General features: G+C 37.1%; 1 protein-coding gene across 4 annotated transcripts in view; it reads right to left on the reverse strand.

The window, feature by feature from the left end:
* TRIM24 (tripartite motif containing 24) overlaps positions 1-26,730 on the reverse strand; it is a 126,175-nt gene that overhangs the window by 56,806 nt on the left and 42,639 nt on the right. For all 4 annotated transcript variants that reach the window (XR_008296601.1, XM_027075559.2, XM_027075558.2 and 1 more), the window contains exons 2-3: positions 8,476-8,594; positions 327-474 (exon numbers count right to left, since the gene is read on the reverse strand). Coding sequence is in view for 3 of the 4 variants with exons in the window: in XM_027075559.2 (XP_026931360.1) it covers positions 327-474; positions 8,476-8,594 (267 nt within the window). In the remaining variant the exon portion in view is untranslated. The remainder of the gene's footprint in view (positions 1-326; positions 475-8,475; positions 8,595-26,730) is intronic.

The raw sequence follows: 26,730 nt of genomic DNA on the forward strand, positions 1-26,730 counted from the left end.
CAGAGGGAAAAGAGTTGTAAAACTTTTGTTAAGCCCACCTCTTGTCACACCTTAGAAATAAGTGATGAGAGAAGTTTAAAAAGCAACTTTTTTTTCATTTGCTGTACATTCGCACCAAATTAAGCCATTTATAGGAAGAGGAGGGTTTATATTTGTCATTTATATATGTCTTCAAATTTCAATTACAATATACACCTCCTTTTTTTAAACAAAAAAAAGAAAAAAACAGGAGTCTATTACAAGTGTATGAAAACAAAGTCAGTACAGGAAGGAAGATAAGGGTGGGAAGGATAGAGAAAAAGAGGTTAAAAGAACTAATTTATTACCTGGAGATACTTCCTCCTTCTGTCTCACAGTGTGGTCTTTTGTGAACTTCACTCTTTGATGAGCTCTGATGCATGTCTTGCAGAGCCACTCAACACACTCTACACAAAACCCATTAGCTTCTGCATTGTCCTCACAGCTTGTACACACCTAATAAGAGAAACATGTCACATCAATTTTTAAGAAAAATGAAAAGGTGGTCAAACAACTCGTCATATAAAAATGATATACCAACCATACTTGGTCTCTATCGGTTATCTTAAGAGTGCTTGTAAATTTAAATTTATAAACTTATGAAACGGATATATAATACTGTCCTTCATTCAATATACAAATATTCCAGGCACTGTGCTAAGTGCTGAGGATAGAACAATGCGGAAAAGCAAACATGGTTCCTGCCCTATGATCCCGAGTGTCCTAGATGGGAGTGTGGGTTCATATCCCAGTTCCCCACTCGTCAGCTGAGTAGTCTTGGGCAGGTTACTTAGAATGCTCTCTAAAATGAAGTTAATAACAGATTTTACTGAGTCGTGGTGAAGACTAAATGTGAAGCACACAAACATTACTGTAAAGCTCACACCAATACACAATTACACACTGAGAAGTGCCATAAAGTATGAGAAGTTATAAGAGCATTATGATAAGGGAAACGATCTCATTTTAGTGGGGCTGGAGTACTGAAGAAAGTGAGAGATTACCCAGGCAAGGCTTTCTCTAAGGAGATCATATTAACATTAAGGTATGGAAGTTGAGTCATCAGTTATTAATGAAAAGCCTTCTAGGCAGAGAGAAGAGCATGTACAATAGCCTCCAGGCAAAAGGAGCACAGCAAAGAACTGGCACAAAGTAGGATCAAGGGGAAACACTGGCAAAAGAAGTGAGGGGCAAGGCAAGCAGGGGTCAGATCAAGCAGGATCATATGACAATTTTGGTCCTTGTCTGATGAAGTCTCCTAAAAGCTTTTAAGTAAGTGACATGGCCAGATTTGCAATTTTAAAAATCACTGTCACTGCAATATAGAGAATAGATTAGAAAAGGGGGAAGTGTTTCCTGCAGAGACAAGTAAGAGGGTTTTTTTCAATGTTTTAGGGGAGAGTGGGTGGAAGTGGGAATAAATGAGGGAGATTGGGAGTGAAACTGACTGGTTCAGACGATGGACTGGATACGGGAGGTGAAGAAGGGAAAGCTTCTTTGTTTCCAGCTTGTGTAACTGTACATGGTGTCACTATTCTCTGGGAACAGTTATTAAAGTTATAGAGAGGCAGTCCCTATGTTATCTTCTGTGATGGGGAAAAGAAATTCTGCTCCCCTCCCCCTCAGTTAGTGCTTTACCTTAGCTAAATTCCAAATACGCGGATAACATTTTCATTCATCGAACCTGTCTTTTCTTCAGCTCTTATCTTTAACCTTTCTAACATCATTAAAGCCCCTGGCTCCTACTTCCTAGAAACCATTTGGATTCCTTGATATCTCCAGATCCTCTTATCTCCCTGATGCCCTCTGGATATAACCCCCCACTCTTCCTCCTCCCTCTGTAGATTTTTGTTAGAATCGGGAATTGTCTCATCCTTACTGCCTTAGCTTCAATTATGACGTCTTTAAAGATATAACCTAAAATTTAACCTCTAGGCTACACTATGCTACAAAAAAGAATGAGGACAGGGGCGCCTGGGTGGCTCAGTCGGTTAAGCGTCCAACTTCAGTGCAGGTCATAATCTCACAGTTTGTGGGTTCGAGCCCTGCGTCGGGCTCTGTGCTGATAGCTCAAAGCCTGGAGTCTGCTTCAGATTCTGTGTCTCCCCTTCTCTCTCTGCCCCTCCCATGCTCATGCTCTGTCTCTCTCTCAATAATAAATAAAGGTTAAAAAAAAAGAGAGAGAATGAGAGATCTCAGTATATGAAGTAAAATAAAAAAGCAGAAAATAAAAAATATAAAATAAAAAAGTAGAAAAGTAAATCATGCTAGTGCTTATCTAAGAAAGATAGGGATGGGTGAAATGACACTTGCTAATATTTTTTAAACATAAAATTACTTAAAATTACATATGAAATAATATTTTAAACAGAAGAATAAAGGAAATTAAATGGCTACCTATAGGGTAGATTAAACAGTGAGAGTCTAAATTCTCTCAATATACTGTATTTCATAAATTAAATTAAAACCATTAAATGCCTGGGGCACCTGGGTGGCTCAGTTGGTTGAGTGTCCAACTTCGGCTCAGGTCATGATCTTGCAGTTCATGAGTTTGAACCCCACCATCAGGCTTTGTGCTGACAGCTTGGAGCCTGGAGCCTCCTTCAGATTCTGGGTCTCCCTCTCTCTCTGCCCCTTCCCCAATCATGCTCTCTCTCTCTCCCTCTCTCTCTCAAAAATAAATAAATGTTAAAAAAAATTAAATGCCTAAAAATCAAAAGCAAATTAAACTATCAAGTGGGTGGTTTAACCACACAAAGAATTATTTATTTCAAGTAAACTTTAAAATATTACACTGTATGGTAACTCATGTTAAATAAAAACTTTTAAAAAAAGTACGATTTGATTGACCATCGCCAGTGCATGCATGTAGTAATTGCTGTGTTCCTTGCTTTCTATTTTGACGGAAACAACTCTATAATTTCTACTTTCAGCACCATCTCTATTCTTCTATACTCTTACTCTGCAAACTGTATTTATGCTTTATGAGCTGGGTCCACATTGGATTCTAACAAGAGATGGTGCTGGAGGGAGACTGCAGTGCCAGAGGAAGAAGTACTTGATCATGTTAGCTGTCTTTTTATTTGCTTGCATTCTCCGTGAACATCAGACCCATCAATACTGCCTCACCCTGGCAGCAGCCGTTCCCTCCCCCAGCAGCACTTAGCACCAGACTACAGTTTTTCCAGTCCTCATGGAACCAGCTTTGGAGATACTGACACCGTAGGCCGACGCCTGCTCCTCTGAGGTCTGCAATCCCAAGGCTGAAACATCGCCTCTTCAGAGGTCTGAACTGACGTTCCACAAGACCCTTCTTCTAACTTTGACTAGTTTCTCCTTTTTCCCTCAGCCACTTCCTTATGGTTGCTATCTCTATGATACTTTAAGTATTTATTTACCTTTCAGTAAACAAGTTTATATCTAGTTAATTTTCAGGATTAAGATGATTTCTGATTTTACCAAAACTGATACAGTATACCCTATAATATAATGTATAATATATATATTTGGAGAAAATAAATGATTTTGTCACTGTAATTAAGAACCAACATTTCCAATACTGGATGAATGAGATAAATGTAAAATCAAAAAAGTAAAACCTACAAATCTAAATTGGACTCACAAATATCAATATACACCACAAGTATATATTGATATTTGTAAGTCCAATTTTTAGATTTGTAGGTTTTACTTTTTTGCTTTTACATTTATTTTATCTTTTTTTTTTCCTAGACAGTTGCTCCTTGTATATTTTCAAATACTAGGCACCCATTACCTCATAAGGAAGCACACTTTATTTTTGGAGAGTGCACTACTGAGCCAGATGAAATGCCTCCTCTTCTTAAGGTCTTCCAGATACAAGAATCTCAGAGATAGACGTTATGTCCTCCCTCAGTAACTTCTCATGAGCCTCAAATCAGGCTGTTTGCTTAGCAGTGGAATACATTCATATTTGGTAATCACAGACTTTACTCCCTCTGCTGAATGTGAATTTTCAGCAGATCCACGACTCTCCTGATAAATAAGCAGTCTTCTTGGTGCTGTTCACATGACCCTTCCATGGCAGTGAGGGTAGGGAAGGGAAACAGGGAGCCTTCTGTGACCCTCAACAGGGTCAAAGTAGAACCTCAAAGAATGGCTGCACTAGAGATGATCCTGACTCTGGTTATCCTAAGGGACAGCCCAGAAGGCAAGGCTACAACCCTTATTTCTCATATACTCTGCATGACACCAGATCAAGCTACTAGCCAGCTCTGCAGAAAACTAACAGCAACAAAAACGTCACAGTTGGACATTTGGTATCATAAAGAACAAATACCTGTACACCAAATTTTTATATTATTATCTACTGGTTTGGGTATCAAGGGGATGAAGATTTAGTTTTTTTGATGTAGAGAACAGACACTTGCTGTTTGAACTCTTGAAGTTATTTCTCACATTTTTGCTCCAGAAATTTGTTCATTTGGTAAGTATATTCTGACCACTAGGCTCCCTTTTCTGTTAAAAAATTTGCACCTATGACTTTTCTAAAATCTCAGCCTTCTTAAAAATGCTAGTTTCCTTACTAAGGTTTACAGTTTTCTATCATCTAATACTCACTTGGCATTCTGTTTATCCTTTTCCCTGTCACTTAATAAACATTTCAGAAACTCTAACACGGTTCTTTCCAAAATTCCATGTGTTTGAAGATCCTTTGACTGTGCCCCAGGAGATACTATGTGGCCTAAATTCAAAACCAAGCCAGATGGACTTGTTTATTCTTTTTTACTGACATATAATTAACACAGTTATATTAGCTTCAGGTGTACAATTTTAGGATTCAATAATTCTATATATCCCTCGGTGCTCAACACTGTAAGTGTAGTCACTTCTCTTTTTTAAAGTGAATACCCCTAGCACCCATACTGTGGTCTCCAGATACCATGTGTGACTAAAAGAAACCAAAGATCCTAACCAAATCTCGTTAAAACACAAAGTAGGGAAGACAGCAAGGACTACTGCGATTCTATCAGAATGACTCAGGAATCAATGTGAGGCTCCTATTGCCAAGATGGCACAATTTGATCATCAATTAAAAACAACTAACTACTACAACACCTTTTATATTAAAAATCCATGAGTTCATAAAGATACAAACACACCACTCATTAGTTATCTCCGAAGAACGCTAAGAAACTAAGTCACTATTCTAAAAATTAGCAACTAAAGGAAATGAACCAAGTACTTAACCTACCTTTGCTATGTATGTAACCAAAGAATAAATGAAGGAAGGCTTCTGTTTCTCTTCCAGATAAGAAATATAGGGGAATGACAGAATGAGAATGTCACAATTTTTCAAAGCCCTAATTTAATATGAAATCATGGTGGTGATCATTAATGGTCATTGACATTAGAAAAAAGATAGATAAAACTCATATGCCTCCTGATTGAAGTACACACAGACATATGGATGAAAGTATTCTTATGCCCCCTAACCCAAAAGGACCTGAAATGAAATCAGCTTCTACCTATTTACTGTCAGTATACACAAAATACAGGAAACAGAGAAGCATGTTAAATGACTTTATGAAGATGGTCAGCAAAATGCAGAATAAGGCTAACTCCACAGGACTAACACCCAGTTTATCTAACAAATATGTTTAAAGGGAGGAAAAAGAAAACTAGTGAAGTAAAGGGGTATTTTGAGATTAATTAAAAGATAGATTTGAGACAAATCAACCAAATGCACTGTGTAGGCCTTAATGGATCCTTATAGAAACAAACCACTGATTAAAAAAAGAAACCATAAGAATTAGAGACACATATCACCGGGTGTTTGATGATATTAAGGTTTAACTGTAAAATTTTTTACATGTGAAATTAATATGCTGGTTAGGTTTATAAAAAATTATTTTTCCAAAGAAGTACTGAAAGATTTATGGATTAGATTACCCTCAACATAATATAGTATGTGGAAGGGTGTTAGGATAAACATAAAACAAGAGTTGATGGCTACTAAGCTAGGTATGTGTACATGGGAGTTTGTTATGTGAAACTGTCCCTTCTCTTGGTAATGCCTAAAATTATCTGTAACAAACATTTTTTAAGCTTTATCTTTGTTCAGCTGTGAACTATCCTCAGAGCTCCAGTTTGACCACAGATGACATCACCTTAGTCTCAGAGGCAAACTCAATCACATTCAAAACCAAATCTCTATCTACTTCCCTTACCTCTTAATCTCTGTGAAAAGCACCACCATCTTGGCAGTGAGGTCCCTCTCACCTCCACATCCAATCAGGTACATCAAAACCTTGTGTGAGCTGTAACTTATCCCCTTCCTTCTCATATTGCCACTAGGCTAGCTCAGCTCTCAATACCTTTTGCCTAGGCCTTTCTACCTCCAATTCATCCCACATTATTACCTCTCTAGTCTTCATTCCCAAAATATCCCTAACAAGTACCCTATTCCTGAACCAGGTTTAACACTCTCCTAGCCTCACTTACCTACATTGAAGATGTCAATTTGGACTCTATTTCTAGTTTAACTGATTATAACTTCTTCCTATTATGTTTCTGTGACCAAAATAGAGTCAATAAACTTACTAAAAACTAATTGATATACAGAGGAAAAAAGCAGCCTCTTAGATTTGTCCTTTAGATTAGAATCCCTTCAGTTCTCATCTCTTATCATCGTCAATTCATATCAGATCATTATTCCATCCTGTTGATTATTTATGCTGCTTTGCTTTTGAATTTTCTGGATTGAGCATGCACGTGTACTACTAGAGTTCAAGTGATATGACTAACAAAGTTTATGTAGTATAAATATAATCATATATGAAAGTGACATGACACTCTAGACGACAAAAAAATCAGTAGTATTCACAGGGAAACTTTCAGAAGAGCTAAGTACTTGACACTGTAGTTCACATAAATAACTACATTTCTATTCTTTAGAGCCAGTTTCACAACAATTAGCAAGTTTATTCTCTGCATTAAGCCCTGGTTTGGCCTTTGATGAACTGTGGATACTTTATTATTATTATTTTTTACTTTTTTTTTTTAACATTTATTTATTTTTGAGAGAGATAGAGACTGAGCATGAGCTAGAGAGGGGCAGAGAGAGGGGGAGACACAGAATCTGGAGCAGGCTCCAGGCTCCACAGAGCCCGATGTGGGGCTCGAATTCACGAACTATGAGATCATGACCTGAGTTGAAGTCAGACGCCACCCAGGCGCCCCTGAACTGTGGACACTTTTGAAATAAAAGGGGTATTTTTGTTAGTAACAGATGTATATAAGATGAGCCCTAAATTCCCACAGTTCCCCTAAGAAACCAACAAGAAAAGCTGAAAGTGAAAAGTACAGAAACTTAGCTATGTGATTAGTAAAGTGTCTTAAAGATTACTTTTTAGATTTTTACATTTTAGATTAATAATCATTTTCTTCTCATAGATTCAATTCCTTCACAGATCTAGTGTGCTAAATTAAAGGAACTGCCTAGAGAAATCATCAATCAATCCTAATTCAAAAGTAGACTAATATACTACACTTAGTGTACACTACAGAATCAATCCCAGCTCACCTCCACGAGAGGCACTACAGTTCATCTTCCAGGGACTGGACATCTAGATAGATCTAAGGGGCCAATAGAAATGTTCTACATGTGGGATATGGAGGTGGGGAAAAGAGAAAAACACCAGTGGGCCTCTAAGTGCAATACCCGGACAATGTTACCAAATGAGGCTTTCAAAGAAATACCATGCAGAAATTTTAAGAAATTTTTTTCTTAATACCATTAAGAAATTTTCTTAAAATGTGAAACCATACTAATCAAAGACATGCAATTTTTCATATGTATCATTATAGAGTTCATCATTAAAACAGAAAAAAATGAAAAAAGGGGTCTTAAAATTTAGAAAATCTGTCAATATATAGTAAAATTGCAAAAAAAAATGAAATACACAGAGTAAAATTACAAAAAAATGAAATACTATCAAATACAGAATAATGGTCTCCTCTGAAGGGAAAGGGAAGGTGAGGGTACAAGCAAGGCTTCTGTATTGGCACTGTTTTAATCCTTAAGATGAATTATTCATTATTCTTTATATTCCTTTTAAAATATTACATAATTTGATAGACATAAAGGTCAAAGGGGGGTCAGACACCTTTTATTTTAGCATCCTTCAGTAACTTAGGCTGCTTCATTAAGAGAAGGCAATATGGGGCGTCTGGGTGGCTCAGTCAGCTAGGCGTCCGAATTCAGCTCAGGTCATGATCTCGCAGTTCGTTCGTTCAAGCCCCACGTTGGGCCCTGTGCTGACAGCTTGGAGCTTGGAGCCTGCTTTGATTTTGTGTCTCCCTCTCTCTCTGCCCCTAACCACTTGCATTCTGTCTCTCTCTCAAAAAATAAACAAACAAACAAAAAAAAAAAAAAAAAAAGAGGAGGCAAAACATTTTAAGGCTTAATACACTTACCTGATTAGACTTTTCTACTGTACTGCTGGGAACCTCAGTAGTGTCCTTCACAAAAAAATTATCTATGATGTGTCTCTCTGCACATTCTTGGCTGCAAACTGGACATCGAATGACTCCAACTGGGAAAGACAAAATTGCGTTCTAAGTTTTTTTGGTTTGTACAGCATAATGATTTGACTGTTTGTATTTAAATGCAAAATGATCACCGCGATAAGTTCAGTTAACATCTGTCACCATGCAGAGTTACAAAAGTTTTTGTGAGAAGAATTTTCAAAACACTCTCCAAGCTACTTTCACATATGCAATACAGTACTATTAACTACAGTCACCATGCTATATATTACATCCCTATGACTTATTCCTTTTATGAATGGGAACTTGTACCTTTTGACCCCTTTCATTCATTCCACCCACCCATGATCCGCTACATCTCAGGCAACCACCAATCTGCTCTCTATATCCATGAGCTCTCATTCTAAGTTTTAATACAAAAATACAAAGCACTAAATGAGCACATCTCACTTAAACTGTAACTGGGTTCTTTTACAATGTCCACTCTCTTCAAACTCATACCTGTCACTACTTAACACAAAGCAATTCAGTTTATATACATATATGAATTATAAATATGCATGTGTGCACCATAAATAAGGTAGGTGTGGGATATACCTAATAATGACTAAAACTTCATTATTCTAAATGAGATTCCACCCCCCCCACCCCCCCGAATAAGCATCCCTATGGGCTGCTCTTTTTATTGTTTAGCAACTTCTCCTAGCAGTGGTTTTCAAATATACATGTGTAGAACCACAGGGGAGATGTTTAAAAGAAAAGAGTTCTAGGGGAAACTGAGTGGCTCTGTCAGTTGAGTGCTGGACTCTTGATTTTTGGCTGAGGTCATGATCTCACAATTTGTGGGACTGAGCCCCGAGTGGGGCTCATGCTGAGAGCACAGAGTCTGCTTGGGATTCTTTCTGTGCCCCTCCCTCGTTCACACTCTCTCTCCCTGAATGAATGAGTGAATGAATGAATGAATACAGAGTTCTGATTTTCTCTGGACCTATTGAACCAGGATTTCTGAAAGGGGAGCACAAAGATACTTGTTTTGCTTAAAATCTCCATGGGAAATTATTAAGAAACACTATTTAGTTTCCTTTAACAAGTGCAAACAGTGTTCCTTTGGGGGAGGAGAGAAATCATCTTCCATAGTACTTGGGAAATCAATAAATAATTATGAATTGATTAACATCTAAATTTTTGACTAAAATTTTAAAAATCTAATATTCATTTGATGCTGTAATTTGTACCAAGGAGACTGCAATAATGTTCCCGGGTACATTTTTTTGGAAAATGAAATGCATATGAATGAATACAAAGCAACCCAAAGGCCATTTTCATTTGTATATACAAGCACTATTTTTTTTAATTAAAAAGAACCTATTTTACTTTACAATAGCAACAAAAATATACTAACTACTCAGAAATAATTGTTTTAAATATATAAGGTCATTGTGGAGAAAAATGGTAAGCTAAATTTAGAAACCTTTAAAAATATCTAAGAAAAATCATGTTCGTGATGGTAAAGATACCAATTCTCTCCAAACATCTATACATTCAATGCAGTTTTAATAATCCCAATAGGAATTTCAATAGAATTTTGATAAGCTGGGAGACATTGTCTACCAAATAACAAGACTTACTCTAAAGCTATAGTAAATAAAATGGTGTGAAATTTATGTAAGGATAAAAAAATGGAAAAGAATACACATAAAAGGCTCACATGTAAGTACATTTTACACATGACAGATGTGGCACTAGAAATCAATGAGAAAAGAGATGAACTTTTCATGGTGCTATAGTTCTCTAACATGGGAGGGGGATGAATTAGATCACTACTCAGTTAAAAACAATAATTCTTTTAAAAGATTAAGAACTTTAAAACTTTCGCAAGGAAATGTAAGAAAACATCTCTGTAACCTTAGGGCAGGAATAAAATTCTCAATCAAGAAACAAAAAGCAAGAGATTAAGGGAAATATTAATGAATTCAATTTCACTCAAGAACTACAGCTAGTCTAAAGATACACCCAATACATGCTGACAAAGAATAATAAAAATCCTCAAATTAGGTGACAATGCATTTCTAAAAAGAGAAAGATTGAGTAAGCATATTTTTCCTTATCCCTCCAGATAAGTACAGCTAAAAACTCTAGGCCTTCTATATGAAACAATCGTAAGAACACTGAAAGGTAGAGAGAAGGCGGCAGACTAGCTACAGATCTCAGAACCCAAGGAATGACAGTGATAAGTTCACTGGATTTTCTTTTAGCCCCATGTATTCCAAAGTGGATGTTCATGAAGTCACCATCCTAGGAACATCAACAGGTGTAAACAAAAAAAACTATCCCACAGAAACCTTCTGTGGAAGGACGGTCCAGGAAAGGGGGAGCCTACCAAGACAAAACTTTTAGACAATAACTGCTCTACTCCAGCCAAACACCACAGATAAAACTGTGCTCCCTTTCCCACCAGCGCAGGCCCAGTGGGAAGCCTAGATTTCCACTAGCAGAAATCAAGTACCCCCACTACGCACTGCTGTGTGTGTCAGAGAAGCCTGGTGGGGACCCAGGGCTTTCATCCTTACTGGGCGCTAATGGAGCTTTCATCCTGCAGTGTCAGTGGAGACCACATGAAGAGCCTGATTTTACACTTCCAGGACATAATGAGGTACTCCTCTATCTCTATGCTGGGATGGAGTTAGAAAAGGCCTACTGGGGGGCGCCTAGGGGGCTCAGTTGGTTGGGCGACCGACTTCGGCTCAGGTCATGATCTCACAGTTTGTGAGTTCGAGCCCTGCATCGGGCTCTGTGCTGACAGCTCAGAGCCTGGAGCCTATTTCAGATTCTGTTTTCTCCCCTTCTCTCTGCCCCTCCCTTGCTCACGCTCTGTGTCTCTCTCTCAATAATAAATAAATGTTAAAAAAAAATTAAAAAGAAAAGAAAAAAAGAAAAAGCCTATTGGACATTCAGAACTTTTACCACTGCCTACCAGTAACCTCCTGTCCCTCTGTCCCCACTCCTTAGATGTGTCAATAAAGAACACATGAGCAGAAGTTAATAGACATCCATTTGCCCTATCAACCAGGGAGGTATCAAGAAGTACCAAGAGACTTCCACATCATCTACTGGTAAGGAGGAGGCCCTCCTCTTCCAGATGTCAAGGGAGGCAGAGTAAGGAACACAGACTTCAATTTCTACCTCATAAGAGGCAGAAAATAATAAATATAAGGGCAGAGACCAATGGAATTGAAAACTGAAAAGTCATTGAAAGAAAAAGCTGGTTATTTGAAAAGGCCAATAAAATTAACAAACTTTCACCAAGACTGAAGATGACAAAGGAGAAGATATAATTTAGCAAACATAAAGAATGAAAAAGGGAGTATCAATACAGACCACATGGACATCTAAAAGGTAACAGAGGAATACTAACACTAGTCAGAGAAATTTAATGATGTAAGTGAAACAAACTCCTCAAAGAGTGCAACCTACTATAACTTACCCAATATGAAACAATTTCAATAGCACCCTAACTATTTGGAAATTGGCTCTAAACGAACCAAAGTACTTAGGTGTAAACCAAACAAAACGTGTATTGGACTTATACGCTGAAAACTACAAAACTCTAAGGAGAGAAATCAAAGAAGATCTAGATAAATGGAGAGACATAAAGTGTTCACGGACAGGGATAATCAGTGTAATAAAGATGTCAATTCTCTTTAATGTGAGCTGTGGGTTTAACACAATTCCTAATATGCTGGCAACATTTTATTTGTAGATGCAGACAAGATTAGTTTAAAATTTATATAGAAAGGCAAATGTACAATAATAGCTAAATCAATATTGGAAACAAGAATAGAGGAACTGTTCTATCCAGTTTCAAGACTGTAATCAAGAATGTCTGTTACTGACTAAAGGATAGACACCGATGAATAAAACAGAACAGAGAACTGAAATAGATCCACACCAGTAGGGTCAACCCATTTTTGACAAATGTGTAAAAGCATCTTAATGCTGAAGGTACAAAATGCTGATGAGAGATATACTGTGTTCACAGATTGGAGGACTCATTTCAGTAAAGATGTTGATTCTCCCCAAATGGATCTACAGATCAATATACTCCTATCAAAATCCTAAGCAAGATTTTTTTAGAAGTATAGACAAGGTTAATCCAAGATTTATGTGGATAAGGAAAAGAACTAAAATAGCTAAAGCAGTTTTGAAAAAAAGAAAGTGAGAGGAACCACTAACCAATTTTAAGACTTATATAGAGTAGTTGAGACAGGGTGGTATTGGCAGGATAGACACATAGATGAAAGGAACAGAATAGAGCATCCAGAAATACACCCACACAAGCCCAACTGATTTTTGACAAAAGTGTGAAAATAATTCAGTGGAAGGAAATACTTTTCAACAAATTACACCGGAGTAACTGGGTATTCATAGGCAAGAAATTGAGCCTCAACCTAAACTTTTATATAAGATTAACTCAAAGTGGATCAGATTTTAATACCAAACATAAATCTATAAAAACTTTAGAAGTGAACAGGAGAAAATCTTAAGGGCGTAGGACTTGAAGAGTTCTTAGACATATCAACAACACAAGCCATCATTAAAGAATATGGATGAATTTGATTTCATCAAAATTAAAAACTTTGCTCTGCGAAATACTTGTGAAGATGGGAAAAAAAAAAAAAACACTACACAATGGGCGAAAATATTTGCAAACCAGAGGTCTGACAAAGGATACATATCTACAATATATAAACAACTCTCAAAACTCAATAAAGGAACAAACATCCCAATTAGAAAATAAGCTAAACACACGAAGAGATATTTTACCAGTGGGGATATATACATGTCAAATAAGCACACGATAGGATGTTTCACATCACCAGCCATCAGGTAAACACAAATTAAGATTATGACAAGATACTAATACATAGGTATTATCGCTACTTTTTTTGGATCTCTCATACATTCCCAGCGGGAATGTATAATGGTACACTCTGTAAAATAGTTTGGCAGTTTCTTAAAAATTAAGCATAACGTTAATCATATGAATTGACAATCTCACGCCTGGACATTTATTTGGTGTTCTCCTTGTATGTACTGCTTTATATTCCTAAAGATGAATAAACAGAGATCAGTAAATCTTGTTAACCTGATCAAGGTCACAGAGCAGTGGAGCTATGATCTAAATTCATTGCTGACTGACCCAAGTGCAGGCTCCGTACTACTACACTTTACAAAAATATTTTAGAAAACATGGGTTAATAGATCACATCATTTTGACAGATAAGATATTAGTCCATGAATTAAGAATCCTATTTGGCTCTCTTTTCCTCCCTGGCTGCTTGAAGCTCAGCTGCCATCATGAACAACATAGTAACTATCCAGACCAGGAAGTTCATGACCAACTCATTACTTCAGCAGAAACACATGGTCACTGATTTTCTTCACCTCAGAAACTCAACAGTACCTAAGCCAGAAATTCGGGGAAAACTAGCCAAAGTGTACAAGACCAAGGAGATGTCTTCTTTGTATTTAGATTCAGAATCCACTTGCTGGTGGCAGGACAATTGGCTTTGGTATGATTTGTGATTCCTTGGATTATGCAAAGAAAAATGAATCCAAACATAGATGTGCAAGGCATGTCCTAAATGAGAAGAAAAAGATGTCAAGAACACTGCAAAAAAACTCAAGAACAGAAAGAAGAAAGTCAAGGGGACTGCAAAAGCCAATGCTAGTGCTGACAAAAAGAAGGGGTAAAGATCCTGCAGTGACTTGATCTGTGGTGATCATGCAGATTTTTCATGAGAGGATTAATAAACTAAAAACTTTAAAAAAATAATCTCATTTGTGTAAGGTGTTGAATTTGACCTAAATCAATTTAAAATCCAAATAAATGCTAACTTAACAGTATCTTTTTAACCATAGAGTTAATGGGGAAATTTAATTAAAAAAAATTTTTTTAATGTTTATTTTTGAGAGAGACAGAGTGCAAGTTGGGGAGGGGCAGAGGGAGGGAGACACAAATCCAAAGCAGTCTCCAGGCTCTGAGCTATCAGCACAGAGCCCGACATGGGGCTCAGACCCACAAACGGTGAGATCACGACCTGAGCCTAAGTCGGGCGCTTACCCAACTGAACCACCCAGGAGCCCCTAATTTTTGTTAAGATTTTATTTTATTTTTTAAAAGTAATCTGTACATCCAATGTGGGGCTCAAATTCACAACCCCAAAATCAAGAGTCCCATGCTCTACCAACTGAGCCAGCCAGGTGCCTCAGAAAATGTAATTTCTATTTGACCAAGTGTGAGTACATTTATAGTTCCTCTGCATATATTGGTAGAGATTAGCATCCAGAATATATCCTTCCAGAAACTGGAAGGATTAAAATCTGATTAACTAAAGAAAAATAATTCTCTAAGAAGTGTTGTGATTTTTACTTTTATCACTCATCACTATGACTGTTTAATGGCCATGGTTGTTTCTTTTTGTTATTTAATTAGGTTGAAAAACATTTTTTTAATGTTTATTTACTTTTCAGAGAGAGACAGAGCGAGTGAGCAAGCAGGGGAAGGGCAGAGAGAGAAAGACACAGAATCTGAAGCAGGCTCCAGGCTCTGAGCTGTCAGTCCAGAGCCCAATGCAGGTCTTGAACTCATGAACTGTGAGATCATGACCTGAGCCAAAACTGGACACTTAACCGACTGAGCCACCCAGGCGCCCCTAGGTTAAAAATCTTTTAAGTGGTATGTACCTTCCATTAAGTCTGTTTTCTAACGTTACCTTTGATGATGCCTGCAACCCCACCTACCTTCCTGTACAAATAATCCCATCTTGTTCTAATTCTTCCCCCCTCCCCCACATTTATCCTTTTATTTATTTATGTTCATTGTTTATTGTCTAGCAATCCCAAATAGAACATAAATGCCACGAGGGCAGATTTTAGTCTGTTTAGTTCACTGGTATTCCAAGACAATTAAAAATGTACCTGGCACAGCACTCAATAAATATTTGGTGAATGATGAATAAACTGCTTAGTAATATATATACTGTATGATTCACAATTCCAACATTGAGAAACTCTTATACTGTAGCATCAGGAGACATGCTCAAGAATGTTCATCACAGCATTTTTCACAAAAACCCATAACTGGAAACAATCCAAATGTCCATCAACAGTAGAAATAAAATCCTAAGTTATATTTAATAAAATACTTCATAGCAATGAAATCAATGTACTTAAGTGTTATCAACATGACTAAATCCCCAAAATTATTTTGAGTAAAGAAAGGAAGTCCTAGCAGAATATATATACCATTTAAGTTCAAAAATCCAAATAAAATATTTTATGTAAAGTATACCTAGCTGATGAACTATAAAGAAAAACATTTATTTAAATATGTTGATTCACTCACTAGAGCTGCGTTGCTCTGAGGCTTATTAGTCCCCTAGTGACTAGTCTAGAGTTAGAAGAGAGCTCTGATAAAAGCCAGCAGATCTCTGACTGGGTCTGAGGTCTCAATCGCACCATCCATCTCCTTGACTTGGGTGCTAATGATTAGCACACAAGTCTGGACAATGGCTAGGCCTAGCAAAGAGGAAAGAAGCAGCACTTCCTCCCTAGTACTAACTTCAACCCATCTACTGTTCCTGAACTAGACTCCTTCCTAGGCCTAGGAAGATGGATGGATGGTGCAAATGAGACCTCAGACCCAGTCAGAGATCTGCTGGCATTTGTCAGAGCTCTCTTCTAACTCTAGGCTAGTCAGTAGGGGACTAATAACCCTCAGAGCAACCCAGCTCTAGTGAGTGAATTAATTAAGTATAATCCCCATTTTACAGATCAAAAAACTCATCACCATCACTTGTCCATGGTCATACTACTACTAAGCAGCAAATCTGGGATTTCAATCCTGCCTAATGACACATCTTCTATACATTCTACATGGAACATATTTAAATAAAAAAGATAAAATATGAACCTTAAAACCATATACACCTAGGTTATTCCTTTTCATTGATTTCTCTATAACCCCTAAATCTTTCGAGCCTGTATTTCCTCTTCTGTAAAACAACAGTAAATGATCATCATGATGATAATGGTTACCATGTTGAGAGCTTACTGTGTGCCAGTTATTGTGCTAAATGTTTCACATTCGTTAGAACAAATTTGAGGCAGGATTTTTATAAGGATTATATGAATAAATGTATAAAAAAAGCCTAACAATGTCAGGCTAGTACCTGGTAAACCTGTGCATTATGAACTTTGTGCCTTCCAATTAAAATTAGGCTAACAGTTGACTCCTGAAAGGACCAGCATGAACTTATCTACCTGATTCCCTCAAAGTATGATCTACTAACATTACAAATGAATTTGGAGTCACAGATGCACTTCTACCTAGGTGTAACAAAATGTTGGTGTATCTTAAATTTGTGTCTCTTCTCAAACTTCATTCCAAGTCTAAGATTTGTCAACATAAGAAAAATCAGACACTGCATTTATACACTAAATAACTGAATGTTTGTATGAAGAAAGTGATTTTTTTGACACACTATCCTGGGAAGGCCGAGAATACTCTGGAGACATAACTCAACTCTCATTTTTGAAAAGGGAAAAGCTGAAATACAAAAGGAAAGTAGGGAGTCAACTTCAATTAAAGAGAAACAGTAAAGCAAATGGATCTCACAAATGCTATAAACTGCTTCTGTTAGCTGATAGCAAGGTAAGAAGACTACAGAGTATGTGGTGTGAAGTAGCTAAACAAGGAAACCACTATTTATTGAAACAAGTAACACTTCAGTATTACATTTTTCTGCATTTTATTTTTATTTTATGTTTGTTTATTTTTGAGAGAGAGAGATAGAGTGAGAGTCAGGGTGGGAGACAGGGTGGGCAGGGCGACAGAGAGAGGGAGACACAGAATCAGAAGCAGGCTCCAGGCTCTGAGCTGTCAGCACAGAGCCTGACATGGGGCTGGAACACACAAGCCATGAGATCATGACCTGAGCCAAAGTCAGATGCCTAAATGACTGAGCCACACGGGTGCCCTTCTTTTTCTGCATTTTATTTTATATTAAAAAAAATTTTTTTAATGTTTATTTAGTTTGAGAGAGAGAGAGAGAGTGAGCGAGCAGGGGAGGGGCAGAGAGAGAGAGAGGGAGACGCAGAATCCGAAGCAGGCTCTAGTCTCCGAGCTGTGAGCACAGAGCCCGATGCAGGGCTCGACCTCACAAGCTGTGAGATCATGACCTGAGCCGCAGTCAGATGCTTAACTCACTGAGCCACCCAGGCACCCCTATTTTCTGCATTTTAAAGGAAAAGGACTTATGGAGTTATAAATTCATTACCCATCTAAATGTAAGTTTCTGTGTTGGTGAAGTGAAATCATGAAACATGTTTAGACAACTGTTAAGGTCAATGACTGATGTAGGAAATTAATGACACATTATAAATTATACACTTATAAAAGCAAATGGACTTAAAATGAACTTACTAGGATTTGGTTTTATTCTTTTTTCTACAAATTAAATGTTTACAGCTTTTTGTGAAGTCTTAGTTTCTAAACCTAAGCATAATGCACGGCTTATGCTTTGACATTAAGTGCCAGGAATGACTGGCAACTCTTTGACTACTCATCTCCACAAGAAAGACATATGTGGACTTAAAGCCTCTTATTAAATGCTGTATCACAGACCCAAGTGAGTTCAATGATAGGACCATGAGATGGATCACAACCAGTCAGGAAACTATATTCCAACATCCAGAGGACTTTTTTAAAAACTAGAGGATCTACACTGTGCAAAATAATGCTCTGTCCATGGTCCCATCAATACCAGGATGGCTTCCTCTTTAAAGATACATACATGTGTATATAACAAAAGACCTAATTAACATTTTTTAATGTTTATTTATTTTTGAGAGAGACAGAGACAGAGCACGAGTGGGAGAGGGGCAGAGAGAGCAGTATAGACAGACTCCAAAGCAGGCTCCAGGTTCTGAGGTGTCAGCACAGAACCTGACACAGGGCTTGAACTTGTGAATCGTGAGATCATGACCTGAGCTGAATGAAGTCAGTTGCTTAACTGACTGAGCCACCTAGGTGCCCCTCAGAAGACTTAATTAAATACTACCTATAAGAAACCCAATTAAATACAAACACAGGTTAAAAAAAAATAAAAGAATGCAAACAGATACACAGTCAACATTAAGCCTATAAAAACCTGGTCAATTTTATAATGATATCAGACAGAGGAGACAACAGAACAAGAACTTTTACCAGATATAAATTGGGACAATGTATAAAGATAAAGGGGTCAATTCCTTACAAAGATATATAATCCTAAATGGAAATGCACTTAATTAACAGAGCTTCCTAACACAATGTAAAAATTGATACAGCTGAGAAGAGAACAAAGTTGTAATCATCAACACAGCATGGTGTTGGCACAAAAACAGACACATAGACCAATGGAATAGACTCCAGAATTGGACCCACAAAAGTATGGCCACTAATCTTTGACAAAGCAGGAAAGAACACCCAATGGAAAAAAGACCGTCTCTTTAACAAATGGTGCTGGGAAAACTGGACGGCAACATGCAGAAGAATGAACCTAGACCACTTTCTTACACCATTTGCAAAAATAAACTCAAAATGCATGAGGGACCTAAATGTGAGACAGAAAACCATCAAAATCCTAGAGGAGAAAGCAGGACAAAACGTCTCTGACCTCAGCCGCAGCAATTTCTTACTTGACACATCCCCAAAGGCAAGGGAATTAAAAGCAAAAATGAACTATTGGGACCTCATGAAGATAAAAAGCTTCTGCACTGCAAAGGAAACAATCAACAAAACTAAAAGGCAACCAACAGAATAGGAAAAGGTATTTGCAAATGACATATCGGACAAAGGGCTAGTATCCAAAATCTATAGAGAACTCACCAAACTCCACACCCAAAAAACAAATAATCCAGTGAAAAAATGGGCAGAAGACATGAATAGACACTTCTCTAAAGAAGACATCCAGAGGGCCAACAGGTACATGAAAGGATGCTCAACGTCGCTCCTCATCAGGGAAATACAAATCAAAACCACACTCAGATACCACCTCACACCTGTCAGAGTGGCTAAAATGAACAAATCAGGAGGCTACAGATGCTGGCGAGGATGTGGAGAAATGGGAAACCTCTTGCACTGTTGGTGGGAATGCAAACTGGTGCAGCCTCTCTGGAAAACAGTGTGGAGGTTCCTCAAAAAATCAAAAATAGATCTACCCTATGACCCAGCAATAGCACTGCTAGGAATTTACCCAAGGGATACAGGAGTACTGATGCATAGGGGCACTTGTACCCCAATGTTTATAGCAGTACTTTCAACAATAGCCAAATTATGGAAAGAGCCTAAATGTCCATCAACTGATGAATGGATAAAGAAATTGTGGTTTATATACACAATGGAATACTACTTGGCAATGAGAAAGAATGAAATATGGCCTTTTGTAGTAACGTGGATGGAAATGGAGAGTGTTATGCTAAGTGAAATAAGTCCTACAGAGAAAGACAGATACCATATGTTTTCACTCTTATGTGGATCCTGAGAAACTTAACAGAAGACCATGGGGGAGGGGAAGGGGGAAAAAAAAAAAAAGAGACAGAGAGAGGGAGAGAGCCAAAGCATAAGAGACTCTTAAAAACAGAATAAACTGAGGGTTGATGAGGGTGGGTGATGGGCATTGAGGAGGGCACCTGTTGGGAGGAGCACTGGGTGTTGTATGGAAACCAATTTGACAATAAATTTCATATTAAAAAAAAAAAGAATTTCACCAAAAGAAGAACATTTTGCTTTCCAAAAAAAAAAGAAAAAGAGAGAGAGAACAAATCCATATAACAGATTTTAACTTTTCTCTTAGTAATCAATAGGGTAGAATATAAAAGTAAGTAATGATATAAAAGACTTGAACAAAAGAATCAAATAACCTGCTGCAATAGATGTTTAAAGAATACCCAAAGTTAGGGGTACTGGAGTGACTCAGTTAAGCATGTGACTTCAGCTAAGGTCATGATCTTGCAGTCAGGCTCTGTGCTGACAGCTCAGAGTCTGGAGCCTGCTTTGGATTCTGTGTCTCCTTCTCTCTCTGCCCCTCCCCCACTCATGCTCTGTCTCTCAAAAAAGAAAAAAATGTAAAAAAAAAAAATACCCAAAGTTAGCAGAATACATATTCTTTAAGTGTGCATAGAATATTTACCAAGATATACCATATGCTGGGCAACAAAACAAGTATGAATAAATTAAAAGAACTAAAAACACACAAAATATGTTCCATGACCACAATGAGATAAACTTAGAAACTAGAAACAGGAAGAAATGGAAAACTCCCACATATGTGGAAATTGAAGAAAGGCATAAAAAAATCAATGATCTAGGAAGCTTCCACATCAAGAAGCTGGAAAAAGAATTGCAAATTAATCCCAAGGAAAGTAGAAGGAAGGAAATAATGAACAGAAACTACTTAATAAAAACAAAGAAAATGAGAATAAAGAGGGGGAAAAAGCAATGTAACCGAAACCAGTTCAGGAGGGAGGTAGGGTGATTGTTAAAATTAATATTTTAGCTAGACTAATCAAAAAATTATTAATGAAAAAATTAGAAATAAAAATAGAGGTCATTCTACAGATTTTGTGGACCTTATAAAAACTAGTATGGGAATATTTTGATCAGCATGATTAAATGTATTGATTCTTTGAAAGACACAATTCTCAAAATCTTCAAAAAAACAGAAAACCTGGGTGGCTCAGTCAGTTAAGCATCTGATTCTTGATTTCAGTTCAGGTCATGATCTCACGGTTCATGAGATCGAGCACCATGCTAGACTCTGTACTGACAGTGAGGCACCTACTTGGGATTCTCTCTCTCCCCCATTCTCTGTCCCTCCCCTGCCTGCACACACTGTCTCTGTCTCAAAATAAACTTAAAAAAAAAAAAAAAAAGAAGAAGAAGAAAATGTGAATAGCCCTTTATCGATTAAAGAAACTCAATTTGTATTTAAAAATCTTCTCACCAAGAAAAGTGAAGATGTAGAAGGAACTGGTGGTGAATTCCCTCAAACATTTAAATATAACACCAACTTTTCTAAACAACTCTTAGAAGACAGAAAAGGAAGGGACACTTCTCATGTCATTTTATAAAACCAATAATGCCCTGATACTAAAATCAGATGCAATCATTACAAGGACAGAAAAGTACAGATCAATACCTCTCACAAAGATTAACAAAAACCATTAACAAAATATCAGATGGTCAAATGCAGAAAAAGATACAAAGGAAACTACAAAAATGCAAGGTTGGTTGAGCTTTCAAATAAATTAAACTAATTCACTACATTAATAAAAAAAAAGGAGAAAAGCTATATGACCATACTTGAAAAATTCAACACCCATGCAAGATAAACTTTCAACACCCTAGGAATAGAAGGAACCTTCCTCAACCTAATAAAATCCATGTGTGAAAATCTTACACCTAACGTGATTAACGATGAAATACTAAATGCTTTCTGGTGTGACTGGGAAGAAAGCAAGGATTTCCATTCACAACTTCTATTCCAAGCTATTTTAGTTCATATAAAGAGGCAAGATAAACATAAAAGGTTAACATATTGGAAAGGGAGAAGTAAAACTGATGTCACAGGAAACATAATCGCCTATGTAAACAATTGTAAAGCATACATACATACACACACAAAAGCCACATGAAATAGCTACCAATACTTTAACAAGTTATGTGCAAGAACTGTATAATGAAAACTAAGAAACAAAAATTAAAGATGACCCTTAAAAGAGATATTAAACATGTTCCTGGATTGGAACACTCAATATGGTTAGGTTTTTCCTTCTTCCCCAAACTAAGCTAAAGATTCATTGCAATCCCAATTAAAATCCCAGCAGACTTTTTTGTACAAACTGACAAACATGCTAAAATTTATGTGAAAATGCAAAGGACCAAGAATAGCAACAAGTTGAAAAATTAACAAATTCGGAAGACATGCTATCTGATTTCAAGACTTACTATACAGCTACAGTAATCAAGACAGGATGGTATTTATATAAGGAAAGAAATACAAACAAACAGAACAGACTCAGGAAATAGACTTATACATATAAAATATAAAACAAGTATTTAATCGTTGTTGCAAAAAGGATGGATTGAAAGCAAATATAACTAAGAATTTTATGGAAGTGAAGTGATAAATCCTACAAAGAGAAAAATCTGAAAAGAAAAAGAAAAAAGATCAACAAAAGTAAGACTGATCACCTACTTCTCATGAGCAACAATGGAAATCAGAGGACAGTGGAAAGACATCTTCCAAGTGATAAAATACAATAACTGCCTAGCCAGACCTCTAAACCCAGTAGAATTATCTTTAAAGATCAATTAAGATGTACTACTTGAAAGTTCAACAAGTTTATAATATATGATCTGGCCAGTCAACCTCAATATACTATTCTATGAGCAAATCTGACATTATTTTCTTCCTGATGCGATGCGATCTAAACAATATAGCATCTTCTATGAAGTATTATTACCCAACAAGGTTCAACCTGAATTTAATCACCTAAAACTTCCAGTTGAGAGGAATGACTTAAAGAGCCTATGAGGAAACATCACAGAAACCCAGAATGCAAAATATTTTACAATCCAACTGACTTGTTCTCTCCACCAAGTCCAAATCATAGAAACAGGAATAGGAGAAGGAACTATTCTAGATTAAGAAAGCTTTAAGAAAGAAAATACCAAATGTAGCTAATCCTTGACTGGATTCTGGCTTGAACAATACGACTGTAAAGGACATTTTGAGAACAAGATGTGAAAATGTGTACTAACCTTAGAATATTAGAAAATAACAGCTACTTTAGTTACCCACAATAATGATATGGGATTATTAGGGTGACTGTTGTTATTTCTGGGAGATGCAAGTGAAGGTATTTAAGGATCAAATGCCAAATCTATGATTTACTTTAAAAAAGCAGTAAAAGTGGCAACAAAGGATGTCAAAAACAATTGCAGCTTCAGGAGTTGGTCTCTCCACCAAAACAAACATTAAGCTAGAAAAAACAACAACAACAACAACAAAACAAAACAAACTATCAGAATCCACAATTTCAAAACTCTGGAGCTTATTCACACATTTATAGCAACCAGAGAAGTGCTTAATGGAGAGAGAGTCTGCTGACCTTTGGTAAAAAGAGTTGCTTGGGTGAACCACCCACAATGCCTCCTTCCTTTATCCTGTTGCAATGTGGGGAGAGCAGCCTACATTCCTGAAGTAGCTGGTGGTTCCAGGGTGGACAGTAAGGATCTCGTGATCTAAAATTCTGGAGTTTTGTGATTTGAGTAGTATGAGGTTTCTGCAGGCTATAGCAGCTTCTTTGGTAGCATCTATCAGAAAATCTACAGAGGTTCGGGGCACCTGGGTGGCTCAGTCAGTTGAGCGTCCGACTTCGGCTCAGGTCATGATCTCGAGGTCTGTGAGTTTGAGCCCTGCATCAGGCTCTGTACTGACAGCTCGGAGCCTGCTTTGGATTCTTTGTCTCCCTCTCTCTCTGCCCCTCCCCTGCTCGTGCTCTGTCTCTCTCTCTCTCTCTCTCTCCATCAAAAATAAATAAACATTAAAAAAAAAAAATCTACAGAGGTTGGGGTGCCTGGATGGCTCAGTTGGTTAAGCATCCAACTCTTGATTTCAGCTCAGGTCATGATCTCATGGTTTGTAAGTCTGAGCCCCATGTGGGGCTCTGCACTGACAGTGTGGAGCCTGCTTGGGATTCTCTCTGCCCCTTGCCCACTAGTGCGCGCACTCTCTCTCTCTCTCTCTCTCTCTCTCTCTCTCTCTCTCAAAATAAACAAATAAGTAAACTTTAAAAAAAATCTAAAGAGGCATATACACTAAAAAAAAAATCCACATATTAAAAATATTCTCTAAGATGTCACAGGCCGAGTGCCAAGATTACGGGTCAATACACATAAGAAAGGCTTTGCAAAAACAGTTTAGAAAAGTCATTATACAAATAGGCCACCGAAGACCTCAACAAGCGATAAAATCAAATCCTGAAGAGAAGAACCTGATTTCCAGAGTTATCATAATATACTACTCAAAATGTCCAGTTTTCAACAAAAAATTACAAAGCATTCAAAGAAACCAGGAAAGATAATTCATCCATAAGAAAAAAGGAATTTGGCAGAACTGGCAGATTTGAAAAGGCAGAAAGAAAAAGAAAAGAACCAGCAAAAGAAATAAGTCAGCAAACCTGAAGGTAAGTCAGCTGAAATTATCCAGACTAAGAAGTAGAGTAAAAAGATGAAGAAAATTGAATAGAACCTGAGGGACCTGTGGGATAATTTGAAAAGATAACAGTTGAAAACCTCCTAAATTTGATGAAAGACATGAATCTGTATACTTAAGAAGGGGAGTGGAGTGGAGGGAGGGGAAGGAGTAGAGATGGGGACACTTCAAACAAATTAAACACAAACAGATCTAATTATGGTAACTCTGGAATTCTAATTGTCTCACTCCTCACAGACTTCTGATTTTTGCTTGTTGATGGAGGTAATATCCCATTTGAGACTTCTCCAAACTATTTTGCAAAGTATGTATGTATTCTTTGTTGAGTGTACTCACTGAAGTTTCTGTTTCATGCTGTCTGGTGGCCAGCCAATAACCTGAAAAAGATTTCCTTAAATATGTGGCTCCAAAAGGGGAAGGAGACACCATCACTTTAAATTGCAGCAAACATCAATGTCCAGTCCTCAGGTATCTGTCAAACCAATGAAAATACACAACCCCAAATTTTTGGAGCCCTCTGCCAAAGGGCACCAGCCTCTCCCTTCATCAAGCACTCTCCTGCTTCTTTTAAGAGTCTGTCCAAGGTCCAGAGTCTGAAATAGCAGATTCTAGTCATTTTCTCCAGTCTATTGGTTGTTTCAGTGAAGAGACTGACCCCTACCAAGTCCCACTCTGTGATTATGCATGATTGTCACTTTGACTTAATCAGAACGTAAAACTGTTGTACATCAAATAGCACTATTAGGGTGAAAAGACAACACACGGAGAAAAATATTTGCAAATCACATCTAATAAGGTTTTAATATCTAGAATCTATAAAGAATCCCTACAACTCAACAAAAATTCAGAACCAGGCAAAGGACTTAAATAGACATATCTCCAAAAAAGATACACCAACAGCAAACAAGCATATGAAATATTCTCATCATTAATCATTAGGGAAATGTAAAAAACCGCACTAAGATACCACTTCAAACTCATAAGAATGGCTATTATCCAAGCGGGGGTGGAGGGGGGTGGGGGGAGGAGAAAACAAGGAATATAAGAGTTGTGCAGAGGATGTGGAGAAATTAGACCCTCAGACATGGCTAAAGGGATACAGCAGATCAAATGGTGCAGCCAATGCAGAAAACAGTTTAGTGATTCGTCAAAGAATTAACCACAGAATATACCATATGATCTAGCATTTCCACTCCTACTAGATACATGCTCCACAGAACTGAAAACAAGACTCATACATCATACAGCAGCATTATTCACAACAGGGAAATTGTGCCTGTGTCCATCATAGATGAATGAATAAATAAAATGTGCTGTATCTATAAAATAGAGTATTATTCAGTCATTAAAAGGAATGAAATTCTGATACATGCTACAACATTGATAATCCTTGAAAATACTAAACGAAATAAAGCAGACAAAAAAAGGACAAATGCTATATAATTCTACTTATATGAGGTATCTATAAGGCAAATTCAGAAGGACAGAAAGTGAAAGAGAGGTTACAAGGGGCAGGGAGGAGGAAACGAGTTATTGTTTAGTGAGTACAGAATGTCTACTTAGGATGAGGAAAAATGTTCTGGAAATAGTGGCGATGGTTACACACCATTATATTTGTACTTAATGCCATGAAATTTTATGCCTAAAAATGGTTACATTGGTAAATTATACATCATGTATATTTTACCACAATTGAAAAAATATTCAAAATGTTGGTAATGCATAGTAAACCAAAATGAATTACAAGAAAATCAATTGAACTGTCATACTTTCTCAAGTGAAACAGAAAACCTGAAAAGTCTTATTATAGATAAAACTTTAAGAAAACTGATTCAAAAGTCAAAAATCTTCCCACAAA

This window comes from Acinonyx jubatus, chromosome A2 (assembly GCF_027475565.1).
Source record: "Acinonyx jubatus isolate Ajub_Pintada_27869175 chromosome A2, VMU_Ajub_asm_v1.0, whole genome shotgun sequence".
NCBI classification, from domain to species: Eukaryota; Metazoa; Chordata; class Mammalia; order Carnivora; family Felidae; genus Acinonyx; species Acinonyx jubatus.